Source organism: Chlorocebus sabaeus, chromosome 10, assembly GCF_047675955.1.
Source record: "Chlorocebus sabaeus isolate Y175 chromosome 10, mChlSab1.0.hap1, whole genome shotgun sequence".
Classification (NCBI taxonomy): domain Eukaryota; kingdom Metazoa; phylum Chordata; class Mammalia; order Primates; family Cercopithecidae; genus Chlorocebus; species Chlorocebus sabaeus.
This window is the reverse complement of record NC_132913.1, coordinates 125,017,022-125,030,136: the sequence shown is the minus strand read 5'-3', so window position 1 is coordinate 125,030,136 and position 13,115 is coordinate 125,017,022. Positions and strand designations below refer to the sequence as shown.

Here is a 13,115-nt window from a genome sequence, read left to right as displayed (position 1 = left end):
TCCTTGCTTGCGCCCTGTTTTAATATTGTAGTTACAGGCGCCCAGCAGGGAGGAACGCAGCCCCTGTGGGCGCTTGGGGGAGCTGCCAGGAATCCAAGTTCAAGGAACAGCTGTTTTCTGTTTTCTGTTGCCCCACAGCGCCACCTCCTGGGCCTTGGTGGTGATGATTTTGAAGTCGGCAGGTTCTGGCGGGCCGTGTGACGTCCAGCAGCTCTGGGCTGAGCTGTTGAAACACTGCATTCTTTGAAATAATACAGCTTCCTGAGCCCACCCCAATCCCTAAAGACTGCCTCTGGGGTTGACATTCTCAGATGCTTGACAGCATGGCTTTTCCCGGTGTTACGTGTCGTTTCTATCCCTACGCCTGGTGGGGTGGACTGGAGGCTGGACCAAGCTCCATCGGCTGCAGGAGGACCCTTCGGTGGGCTCCAGGCTGGCCCTGTGCATGTGGGAGGTAGGATTTGCTGCTGGGCTTCATGATCACTGTGAAGAAGCAGCCCAGGAATAGGGTGACGGCCTGTCCCCATGTCATCGGCCATTCCTAGTCACATCTATTGTTGCAGCATGTTATTAGTAGAGCCTCCTTTTACTCTTAAAAATGCCCTAGTTTGGGTGATTTATCACACCTGCCCCCACCCTCACCCCCACCACTCAAGAAGTGCAGCCACCCTGTGCTGCTCAGTGTGCTGCTCCAGGGGTGCCTCTCCGAGACCTCTGTCCTAAATTAAACAACGTGCTAAGATGCCTTGAAATGCCTGCAGCAGGCCCAGCGAGAGCTTGAATGCTCAGGGTGTCTATGCCAACTTCTACCTCTCCAATCAAACTTGGGGCTTTAAGGGACAGGCACGAATAAGGTGTCTCTCCAGAAAGAAGGCCTGGGGGAGACGCCTGGGCTGGGGCATGGTAAGGATACCCCAATCCAGAAGCACAGCCTCTGCCCTGGATGTGCCCAGCTGCTGGAGCCAGGCAGCTGCCTTGTGACCCTGGAGAAACTCGCCTTGCAGATGGAGTCATCCAGGACACTGAGACCCCAGACACCTGGCTTGGTGGGGGCTGTCCCCCCGAATGCTTGACCAGGCTTAGTGACAAAAGCCTTGGACTCAGGTAACAGGGACAAGGTGAACTTTCTCAAAAACACTGTTGGTTTAGCTCCCTTCAAACTCAAATGCAGAAGAGCCTCTGGCATCCACCCACCCTCCCCATGAAAAGATCTCTTCCAAATGCCTTATGGGGGATGTTACAGGCAAACAGATTGTTTAGTTTAAGACTATTGCCTGGATTTCAAAGTCATCGTGAAATAAATACTTGGATTCAAAAGACGAAAACAACTGAATTGTAACAGATTTCTCTAAATCCTGATAATCACCATTCATGTGAAATGTTTGTTGAAAAGAGAGAGTCTAGGCCCCAAACCAGATGTCCCAGGGAAGAAGGGCTTGGAAAACATGTAGTATTAACAAGCACCCTGGTGATTCAATCAGCAGCTGGGTTTCAGAAACTTGGCTTTGAGTTCTCAACTTACTTTGAAGATTTGAAAACAATATAATTTCAAGTATTGGCAACTTCAACAGCACCCAGGACTTCTGAGGCACTCAGACCAGGCCAGTGGGATGCAGAGGTTTGCACCTCACATGAAAAGGAGCCAATTTCACAGGGCGCAGTGACTCACGCCTATAACCCCAGCACTTCAGGAGGCTGAGGTGGGTGGATTGCTTGAGCCCAGGGGTTTGAGGCCAGCCTGGGCAACATGGTGAGATGCCTGTCTCTACAAAAATTAAATTAAAAAAAACAGCAGCAGAAGAGACAGAGAGGCATGTGCACGCACACACACGTGCACACACATACGCACACACACATACATACACACACACTCCAAAGGAACCTGCTTTAATATTCCTAAAATGCCTGGGAACTAAAAGCCCTTCCCACTGTCCACTGCTTACCTCCACCCTGCAGCCGCCCATGGAGGGACCGGATCACTTTGGCACTTCCAAACCTCTTGAAGCGGGCTTTCACATGCTCGTAGTACCACTCCAGTGAGCCGATCTTCACGACTCTGCAGAGACAAGCACAGGTGCGTGGCACTGCCTAAGTGCTGAACACAGGTCTGCATAAATAACACACACACATGCACATACTCACACAAGCGTGCACGTGTGTGCATCCACCCTTCTTCAGCGAGCCTCACCGAAGGGACACGCCAGATCCAGAAACTATCAAGATCATTTTACCTCAAGGCTTGGTCTCACCTGGCCAGATGGCAGGGGTCACAGATCCAGCCTTGCTCCTCCGGGTGGACGCGGCCACAGCTTTTGCAGGTGAAGAGGCCACATTTCAGGCACTGTCTTTTGCTATTCACAAGCAGCCGGTAGGGCTGCAGGCAGTGGGTGCAGTGGGTCTCGTTCAGATGGGCAGTGTCGGAAAGCAGCTCCCTCTTGGAGCTTTCCTTCTTAATCTTGCCCTTCAACCCCCTTGGAAAAATATCAGAAACAAGAAATATATTGGGCATCTTGTTTTTGCTACAGGCTTTAAGTGTGTACATGTACATACACACACACACACAGACACAGACACATACACACACACAGTAACTGTCTCCTATGCAGAAAATAGTGACCCAGAGTTGGGCAAAGGCACACAGGCATCTTTGTGTTGAGGGCTGAGCTCAAACGGGCAATTTTGGTAGGCTGGAATGGAATGGAATGGAAACACGTTAATTTCATAGAAATGACATTGCATTTAAGCATTTCTGTGGCTGTTTACAATTGTACCAATTTTGGTTGGCAGGTCACTGCACCCTCCCCAGGGCGGTCACAGAGTCCTGAGGGCAAAGCCAGATGGTGTTTCCTGATCAAGCATTTTTGGGTCTCTTCCAGCAGGGGGCAAGAGTTGAGCTCCCCTAGAGCGCGACTGAAACAGCTCGGTGTTTCCAGAGCAGGAATCATCCAGCACCCAGAAGTCTCAGGAAAACTACAGTTCTCCTAGATCATCCGAGTTTAACTAACACAGCTTCCTGGTGAACCTGCCAAGTTGAACTGATTGGAAAATGTACCCTTAGATGATAATGAACACATTTCTTTTGTTCTAGAGTTCAGAGACTATCTGCCAAATGTAATATTTTCAGTTTCAGATGAGATAAAATTAATCCATTCTTAGTGACACAAACAAGAAGGACACTAGATGCCATTGTCTTCTGAGAACTCTGAAGTGCACTGATTTGGATGGGGACACCCAGAGTGTGGCAAAGGTAAAGAGACTGGAGAGTCCCACAAGGCAGTGGGAGGCCACCTCCGGTTTCAAGTGCAATTGGCTGAACTTCACTGATTTTCCTCTCTCAACTATTTACAAAAATATTCACTGAGATGGACACAAAATCAGGCTCTCGTCATAGCTTCAAAAACCAAGAGAAAAAGCGTCAAGCAGTTGTAGGAATCTAGGGGGATACCGCCATCCACAGACTACAGTTTAGATAAAGCTGCATTGACAAGGTAAAGTCTTTGCCCCAAACAGAGGAGCACAAGTCCCTGGAACCAGATGGGAAGGGCCTCACCCCCTCCATTTCCACTCTTGCCAGCTCTGCACCAACCAGAAAACCTGGAGGCCACCCCTTCGCCAGAGAGGGCTTGTCCAGCCTGTGTCCCAGGGAGTACCTCTTCTTCTGTATCCAGGCAGAACGATACCCCGAGGCCCAGCACAGCAGGAAGAAAGACAAGGACATGTGCACTGCCCTGCATCCCAGGCTGGAGGAGTCCTCTTAAATAAGAGCCCAGAAGTGTCCTGGGGCAGCAGCTGGAGGTTGATATATTTCCGGGACTGAAATTGGGGAAAAGGATAACTGTACTGTGCTTTAGATTCTTTAAAACATAACTTCTCTTCTTCATAGCCAGAGACCAGGAAGGAAGGGCAGAGAAGACTCCATTTGGGGAGGCCAAATGACACCTGCCAGCTACTCCAGGACGTATCAACCAGACCTGGAGCTTCAGATGCTGAGGGGTGAATGGGGCTGGAGCACTCCATGCACTCTGTTTATTGGGTTGACCGGAAGTCACTCCTCAACAGGCAAAAGCCAGACATGTGGCTTCAAGTTAAAGTTAGCTTCAGGAATAAAAGACCCTCCTGAATGTGACTTACCATCAGAAACAGTCTCTTCCAGCAGGGAGCAAGAGTTGAGCTCCCCCAGAGCGTGACTGAAACGGCTCGGTGTTTCCAGAGCAGGAATCATTCAGCACCCAGAAGTCTCAGGAAAACTACAAGCTGACTGAAACAAGTCAGCTTGGCGTGCTGAATGGGGCATAAGCAAGTACGTATAGTCTCAACGAGAGGGACAGAGGAGACACGGGAGGAAATCAGGCTGAGACGGGAGCACCACCGGCTATGCTGGTGGAGATGGAGAAGAATCGGTTAAGACGGAGATGGCAAAGAATCACAAGCCACAATGGAGGGGGCAATGGGCACAACTTCTACCGTGGAATATTAGATTCCATGATTTCCAATGGTGGTCTTCAAAGTGTGGTCCAGGGACCTCTCCTCTGGAGGTTCCTAAGATCCTTTAGGGGGCGGGTCACAAGGTCAAGGCTATTTTTGTAATAATGCTAAGACATCATTTGCCTTTTCTTTGCTCTTCGACGCCTGCACTGAAGGTGTAAAAACAATGGTGGATAAACTGCTGGGGCTTTAGCACAAGTCAGGGCAGTGGGCCCGACGGCACTGGCAGTCACTGTATCCTTCATCAAAAAAGAAAGGAGCTGGGCGCAGTGGCTAACGCCTGTAATCCCATCACTTTGGGAGGTCGAGGCAGGCGGATCACCTGAGGTCAGGCGTTCAAGACCAGCTGGCCAACATGGTGAAACCCCGTCTCTACTAAAAACACAAAAATTAGCCAGGCACAGTGGTGCACCCCTGTAATCCCTGTTACTCGGGAGGCTGAGGCAGCAGAGTTGCTGGAACCAGGGAAGCAGAGGTTGCAGTGAGCCGAGATTGTACTACTACACTCCAGGCTGGGTGACAGAGCAAGACTCTGTCTCAAAAAAAAAAAAAAAAAAAAAAAGAAAAAGAAAAAGAAATGAGAAGAAAAAACAGTTGCATTTAAGAATCACCTTGATGAAACACTAAAAGTTATGAGTCTTTTTGAACTGTGGCCCCCGTCCATGTCTTTTGAGTATTCTGTGTGACGAGCTTGGAGGATGACGGGATTGGAGGAGGACGGGATTGGAGGAGGACGAGACTGGAGGAGGACAGGATTGGAGGAGGACGGGATTGGAGGAGGACGGGATTGGAGGAGGACGGGAGGCTCTACCGCTGCATGTTGAAGGTGACAGATATTTCTATCAAAGGGTTTGGGCAATTGTTCAGATTGCAACCTGAGCTAGAAACTTTTCTTATGAAATACCATTTTCACTTGAGAGAACAACGGGGAGATGAACTGTTTTGACTTGGGTGGGTGGCAGATATTTTCTCAAAAATGAACAAAGTGTGACTCTCACTTCAAGGAAAAGAAGTGACAGTATTTATTGCCAGTAATGAAACGGAAGCTTTCAAGCACAAAGTAGAATTTTGGAAAACATATATCGCCTGCTGTGAGCTTGACAGTTTCCAACACCAGGAGACTTTTGATGAGATCGCTGGTGAGAGTAACAGAAGTGGTTCTCTTTTGGGATGCATATGAAATGTGTCAACATTTGAGAAGTCTGCATAACTCAGTGAGCCAGAGTCTTCCAAATGATTAATGCACGGTGTTGCAAAAATCACACAGGGGTAGAAAATCTACCTCAAGTGCAAGACAGACCAATGGGTTTTAACAAACAGGAAAGGAAAAGTTCATTAATGTGGTTTCAGATTCCACATCACAACTAACCTTTAAGAAACTACCAACTGTCTGGGGCGCGGTGGCTCACGCCTGTAATACCAGCAGTTTGGGAGGCCGAGGCAGGTGGATGACCTGAGATCAGGAGCTCGAGACTAGCCTGGCCAACATGGTGAAACCCTGTCTCTACTAAAAATGCAAAAATTATCCAGGCATGGTGGCATGCACCTGTAATCACAGCTACTCAGGAGGCTGAGGCAGGAGAATCACTTGAACCCGGGAGGGGGAGGTTACAGTGAGCTGAGATTGTGCCACTACACTCCATCCTGGGTGGCAGAGTGAGACTTTGCCTCAAAAAAAAAAACAAAAAACAAAAAACAAAAAACCCAACAGCAACAACAAAAAACTACCAACTCCAACTGCTGGGCTTTCATGCTGTAACAACACATAATGTTAATTATCATCTGCAAAGGCTAACACTCATTTTTTCAATTATATATCTGTATGAGCCTAGATTTTCTTCAAATACTACAGCCCAGACAATGTGTTATCACCCACTGAATGCAGAAGCAAGTAGAGAATTCAGCTGTCTTCTATTGTTCCAGATAAGGGAGGAGACCACCCCCCACATTGTCTTATGCCCAATTTCTGCCTCCGAAGAAAAAAGAAGTAAAAACTAAAAGGCAGAAATGAAATCCACAGGCAGAGAGCCTGGTGCGACACCCTCGGTCTGGTAGTTACAGATCGACTCCTGACCTAATCGGTTATGTTATCTATAGATTCCAGACATTGTATGGAAAAGCATTGTGAAAACCCTGTCCTGTTCTGTTCCGTTCTAATTACAGGTGCATGCAGTCCCCATTCTAATTACAGGTGCAGGTATATGCAGTCCCCAGTCATGTACCCCCTGCTTGCTCAGTCGATCACAACCCTCTCACATGGACCCCCTTAGAGTCGTGAGCCCTTAAAAGGGACAGGAATTGCTCACTCGGGGAGCTCGGTTTTTGGAGACATGAGTCTGCCAATGCTCCCAGCTGAATAAAGCCCGTTCCTTCAACAGTTTGGTGTCTAAGGGGTTCTTGTCTGCAGCTTGTCCTGCTACACAGACATTAAAGGGATTTGCAAAAACAGAACAACACCACTGACCTTGTTCACACTCTTGTTTTGGGAAAATCTCATTTTTAATAAAAACTATATTATGTTAACATAGAGGGGGTTTACAGTTATTTTAAATGAGTGAATAAATAAATATTTTAACTCCCAGTTTTAATTTCTGATGTGGTAAATATTAATAGATATGATTCATATAAATAAAACTCTTTGAGGTTCTCAGTAATTTAGGAAATGTGAAGGGGTCCTGAGGCCCAAAGGTTTGAGAACTGCTAATTTCGAAGTCAAGTTTTCTCCCCCTCCCAGAATGCGGAGAAAAGGGACTAAGCGATGGGAGAGAGCGGGGAGATGATGGCAAAGACAGAGAAAGTGAGCCCCTGGCGGAGACAGAGCCCTGGAGACGGGGTGCATGCGGTGGAAGGGAAGTGCTGTCCTTGTCCTCAGGGCAGGGGACCCACACTACTGTCCTCTGCAGTCCCACCTCCGGGGGGCCCTGGGACACGCAGCCAGAGCTGTGACTGGTGGGGCAGAACAGAGCCGAGGGGAGACTCCTGTCCTCAAGGGAGGCCCAGCAGCTTCTGAGGAAAGGGCGCATACAAGGGAAGAAAAACGCTTCCAGGACAAGAAGAGGAAGGAAAGGCCGCTTCTATGATGGGGTCTGGACAGGCGAGGCGAGCCAAGCAGCGTGAAGGGGTCAGACCTGTGCCCTGCTCTGCCCCTCTTGGGGTGGAATCCAGACAGGGGTGTGGTGGCAACATGCAGGAATACTGGAGAGAGCCCAGGATGGCGGGGCTGGTGGCCACCCCCGCAGGCACAGCAAGGGGAGGCTCCCACTTTGGCTGTCTCCTAGGTCTAGCACACAGGCCGGGGAGGAGATTGCATGAAGGGTCCTGCGGGCCTCCACTTGCATTGGGTGCTGGGGTGTTGGGGAATCCACATCCCCGTGGTCCTCAGACCATGCTCCAGCAGGACTGCATGAGATGAGGAGCAGCTAGGGACTGGCAGAAGCTCGGGGTTGGTGGAAGAGGCCACAGCACGTGGGTATGTGGCTGGGATCGGGGTCTCAGTGGTGGGTGCCATCCGCATCTCGGTGCCCAGCCAGTACCCTTCACGTACCAGCCAGCGGCCCCATCCTACAAGCTGACCTGCCCTCCACTCTGCATCAGGACCAGCAAGGAGGTGGGGACAGTGTGTGGAGTGCAGACCCCAACAACCCGGCCACCGGGAGGGTCATGAGCCCTTCTCCCAAGACTCAGCTTCTGGCCTGGCCAAACGCAGGGGCTGGGGAGTAGAAGTGGCATTGCGGGGAGCTCCGGAAGAGAAGCTGAGCCAGGAACAGAGACCCGGTAAGTGAGTACAGTGTGGGAGATCTGAAGCCCTGAAGCCTGCACTGTCTTGCTGCTCAAGGGGTGGGGCCTCACGAGCAGGAGCACATGGGAAGTAGAAGACCTGCATTTCCTTCGCACAGCTTGGTTGGGCATGAGTGAGTTTTTGACCATGCCACTGAGGCAGCCATCACCTTAACAACACAGGAAAACTCTCCCAACCAGAGAGAAGAAACAAAGAAAGAGCTGGGTCTTCAGATTAGAGGGGTCACTGGATGGTAGGAGGTGCCTACACAGACTGACAAGACCACTCGGTTCCAGGGTGGGCAAAACCCCCACCAGCATGGTGGAAAAAACCGGCGACCTCCAACGGGGTGGAGGCCATGCAGGGGGCCCTTCTGCAAGGCTGAGGGCTGGCCGTGGGGCAGTGGCTCCTGTCCTACTGCTGCCGTTTCAGAGCTCCACCAACTCCATGGCTTAAAACAATGCAAATGCTGACCAGGTGTGGGGGCTCACACCTGTAATCCCAGCACTTTGGGAGGCCAAGGTGGGTGGATCACCTGAGGTCAGGAGTTCAAGACCAACCTGGCCAACATGGTGAATCCCCATCTCTACTAAAAACACAAAAAATTAGGCCGGTGTGGTGGCGGGCACCTGTAATCCCAGCTACTTGGGAGGCTGAGACAGAAGAATCGCTTAAACCCAGGAAGTGGAGGTTGCAGTGAGCTGAGATCGTGCCACTGCCCTCCAGCCTGGGCAATAAGAGCAAAACTCCACCTCCAAAAACAAAAGAAAATAAAAGAAACACAATAAAAAAATGCAAATGCATTACCTGACAGCTCTGGAGGGCAGAATTTTGACTCAGGATTCACTGAGCTAACATCAAGGTGTTGGCAGGACTGTGGCCTCTCCTGGAGCCCCCAGGGGAGAATCTGCTTTCTGGCAGGTCAGCTTCTTGAGGGCTTCAGGTGTGTGGGCTCCTGGACCCTTTCTCCATCTTCAAAATCAGCCATCCCTTCTGTTCCCAAGGCCCCTGTGATGACATTGGGCCCACCCAGGGAACCTGGGATCATCTCCTAGTTCCAGGCCAGCAGGTGGGCAGCCTAAAATGTTGTATAGCCTGAGGAATTCACAGGTTCTGAGGATTGGGATGTGGACATCTTTTTTGGGGGGATGATTCTGCTTACCACTGGTAGCAGCATCCCCACAGCCTGCAGGGGAAAGAGTGTGAGCTCAGATTGTACTCCCAGCCGAGTGGAACAGAGATCCTCAAAGACAAAATCCACACTCCATGCCATGCCTGAGAAAATAGCCTGAGGACAGACACCAGGTGATAGAAAAACAATTCCTGAGGGTGACCCTGAGTTGGGGGCTGGAGCACAAAAGACCCAGTGAGTCACGGGATTGAGGGGTCAAATGACTGAAAGTGCAGCAACCAAAGTAAACCTCATGTCAGGGCTAACAGCTGGCAGAGGATGGAAAGACGGCAGCCATTGCTGAGGCGCAGTGCCAGGGAGCCAGGCTCCCGCTCCTGGGAACGCATGTCAGGAATTACCACGAGGGAGCTGGAAACTCACTAAAGGGGAAGGCCAAGATGACGATAAAAACGATGAAGAGGAAGTGAGTGGTGATGTGAGAACGGTAGGCACTGAGAGACAGAGCCTCAGAGAATCTCATAAAACATCTCAGACCAACGTTCCCCTCCAGGCCCTGCCTTGGAAGCAGATTCCCTGTTTTAGCCCCTCTTTTTTTCATCTCTAGAGCTGCCTGTGTCAGTGATTCCAGCTAGTTTGGTTAAGGATGATTTCAAATTCCTTATTATCAAAAAAATTTATTTTTATTATTAATTAATTAATTAATTTTTGAGATGGAATTTTGCTCTGCCGCCCAGGCTGGACTGAAGTGGTGTGACCTCGGCTGACTGCAACCTTTGCCCCCCAGGTTCAAGCAATTCTCCTGCCTCAACCTCCTGAGTAGCTGAGATGACAGGTGCCTGCCATCATGGCTGGCTAATTTTTGTATTTTTAGTAGAGATGGGGTTTCGCCATGCTGACCAGGCTGGTCTCAAACTCCTGACCTCAGGTGATCCACCTGGCTCAGCCTCCCAAAGTGCTAGGGTTACAGGTGTGAGCCACAGAGCCTGGCCAAAAAAAATTTTTTTTTTAAAGCAAGCCATGGTTTGCCCATGTCTTATACTGGGAGACCCTTCACAGATTCTCTCAGGAACCTCCTCTGTTTGCAGAGATCACAGATCCACGTCACCACCTATTTGCCTTTCCAGGGCAGGTTGGCAGGCCTAATATTTGATTTGTAGGCTGTGTCCTTTAAAACAGGGTGTTCCATTTGGGCTTCAGCCTTTCCCCCAGGGCATGAGTCACCCAAGTCTGGCTATGCATGGTGTCCTAGTTCTTCCTGGGTTTGGGGAATATCCATTAATTTCTACCATAACCACAGCTGAGGGGCTACCCTAACAAATGCAGAAAGCGGTTACTGGAAGAATTTGATACAAGCATGATACAAAGCAAGACACAAATCAGCACCAATGCAAGCTCCAGGGTGCCTAGGTGGAGGCCTGTTCCTTTTGTGCACAGCCCCAGGTCCCTTGGGTCCAGGACAGGGATGGGTGCCCAAGAAGTTCTGAGCTCTTCTGGGGACAGAGGGAGTTAAAAAGCTGTAACTCTTATCCAATGTTCCCTTTAAGAAAGTTTACTTTGGCCCTACTTTGTATTTGTAGAACAATAAAAAATAATAACATGTGATAATCTTTTCTGTACTCTTAAAACCTTCTTAATACCCAAGTGATACGAATGAATCTAAAACACTCAAGACGAGAGCACTCAGAGGACCACTTCTATGGAACTCACCACCAGCTTACAGGAAAACAGGGATGATGGAACTTTTGTGCAAACATCACGAGGATATCCTCAGCTAACTCTGGACTGTGAAAAATTCCACAAAAGTAAACAGCTAGCTTTCTTCTACACATAAGCTTCAAAGAAAAAAAAGAGAGAGCTGAAAAGAGATCTTATAGATTCAAAAAGACTTAAAAGATACAGCAAGCAATGTAAGGTCTGGAGCTTATTGGGAGATGAGCGGAAAAGTTTGAACACACATCAGATATTTAAGGAATTAGAGCTAATTATTTTATTTATTAATTATTATTATTATTATTATTATTTTGAGGATTACAGTGGTACGATCTCAGCTCACTGCAACCTCCGCCTCCTGGGTTTAAGAGATTCTTGTGCCTCGGCCTCCTGAGTAGCTGGAATTACAGGTGCCTGCCACCATGCCTGGCTAATTTTTTGTATTTATTTATTTATTTTTTGGTAGAGATGTGGTTTCACTATGTTGGCCAGGCTAGCTTCGAACTCCTGACCTCAGGTAATCCACCCTCCTCGGCCTCTCAAAGTGCTGGATTACAGGTGTGAGCCACTGTGCCTGGCCTAGAGTGAATTATTTTAGATGTAATATATATTTATGGGGGAAAAAGGAGATGAGAGGAACAATAACACAAGAGAATACACCAAAACACAGCAAGCTATCACTCACTGCAGGCAAACCTGCAAATGCTAAAAGTAAACATTTACCAGATATTCATCACAGCTAGGTAACCTGCCTCAGCCTCAGTTTCTCACCTGTGCATGGTGACAGTAAAAGTAACCACATCACGGGGGTGTCTCAGGGTTAAAGGAGACAACAGAGATGAGGCTGAAAGGGGTCATCATCCAACATGAACCCAGAGAGCTGTGGAGTCAGTCATGGTCAGTATGGTGCTGGGGGCTGGTGACACAGCAGCCAATGCAATAGAGCCCTCATGGGACTTAGATGCCCGCAGGGATAAGACACTAACAAGGAAATGACTCACTGGGTACTGGAGAAGGGCTAAGGAGGAAATGGAGGATGGAGTGAGGTCCCACGGTGAGCAGGAGTGAGGAGGGTGAATTTCATCATAAATGTGACGGAAGCTCTGTGGGGGTTGTGATGACTTGATCTACATTTTTAAGGTGTGAGCCTGGGGGATGTGGGGAGAATGGACAACAAGACAGTGAGGGTGGAGGAAGAGAAGAGTGAGTGTGTGTGTGTGGGGGATGGATTCCTGTGGTGTCCACAAAGAAGACAGTGTGGCGTGACCTGAGGCCGGCATTAAGGGTGGTGAGCAGTGGCTGTATTGATTGAGCCATGGGGCTGGCTGAGTGTGGGGTGTGGGGTGAGAGGGAAGGAGCAGAGACAGCCACGAGTCCTGGGAACTTAACTTTGGCAACCAGCCTGCGTCCAAGATGGGGATGGGGTGCTTGGAGGTGGAGGAGAAATCACAACTTCTGTTTTGGACATGCTGGGACAGAGATGCCAGTGGGACACTCTGGCTGCAGTGTCTTGCAGGCCTTTGTCTACAAAAGTCAGAGTTCAGAGGACACGTCTCTGATGTGGGTGTAAACTTGGGACTCACTGTTTAGATGTGTTGTCTAGCCACTATAGTAGCCCCTAGCTGCTAGGGCACATGCAGCTATTTATGTTTAAATTAATTAAAATTGAACACAATTAAAACTTTGGTTCTCCAGTTGCATTAGCCACACTTCTAGTGTTCCATAGCCTTGGATGACTGGTGGCTGCCACATGGGGCGTGCAGATACGAACATTTCCATCACTGCAGAAAGTTCCATCAGGCAGTGCTGGTCTGGAACTCATTTAAAACCTTGGGGTTGGACCAGGTCACTGGAGAAGTGAGTGACACAGAGCAGAGAACAGCGTTGGGCCAGGGCCTTTGACCCTGCAAAAGGGAGTATTGAAGGAGTCCAAGAGGTTCCAGCAAAGGAGACAGAGAAGGGGCTAGACTCCAGCACATGATGTAGAGCCACTTCCAGAGAGGGTTCAAT

At 49.3% G+C, this 13,115-nt stretch overlaps 1 protein-coding gene across 6 annotated transcripts in view; it reads right to left on the bottom strand.

Annotated features, from left to right (window-relative positions):
* The window catches only part of MLPH (melanophilin), a 66,376-nt gene that overhangs the window by 40,491 nt on the left and 12,770 nt on the right, over positions 1-13,115 (bottom strand). For all 6 annotated transcript variants that reach the window (XR_012094343.1, XR_012094344.1, XM_073020162.1 and 3 more), the window contains exons 3-4: positions 2,250-2,471; positions 1,944-2,056 (exon numbers count right to left, since the gene is read on the bottom strand). Coding sequence is in view for 4 of the 6 variants with exons in the window: in XM_073020162.1 (XP_072876263.1) it covers positions 1,944-2,056; positions 2,250-2,471 (335 nt within the window). In the remaining 2 variants the exon portion in view is untranslated. The remainder of the gene's footprint in view (positions 1-1,943; positions 2,057-2,249; positions 2,472-13,115) is intronic.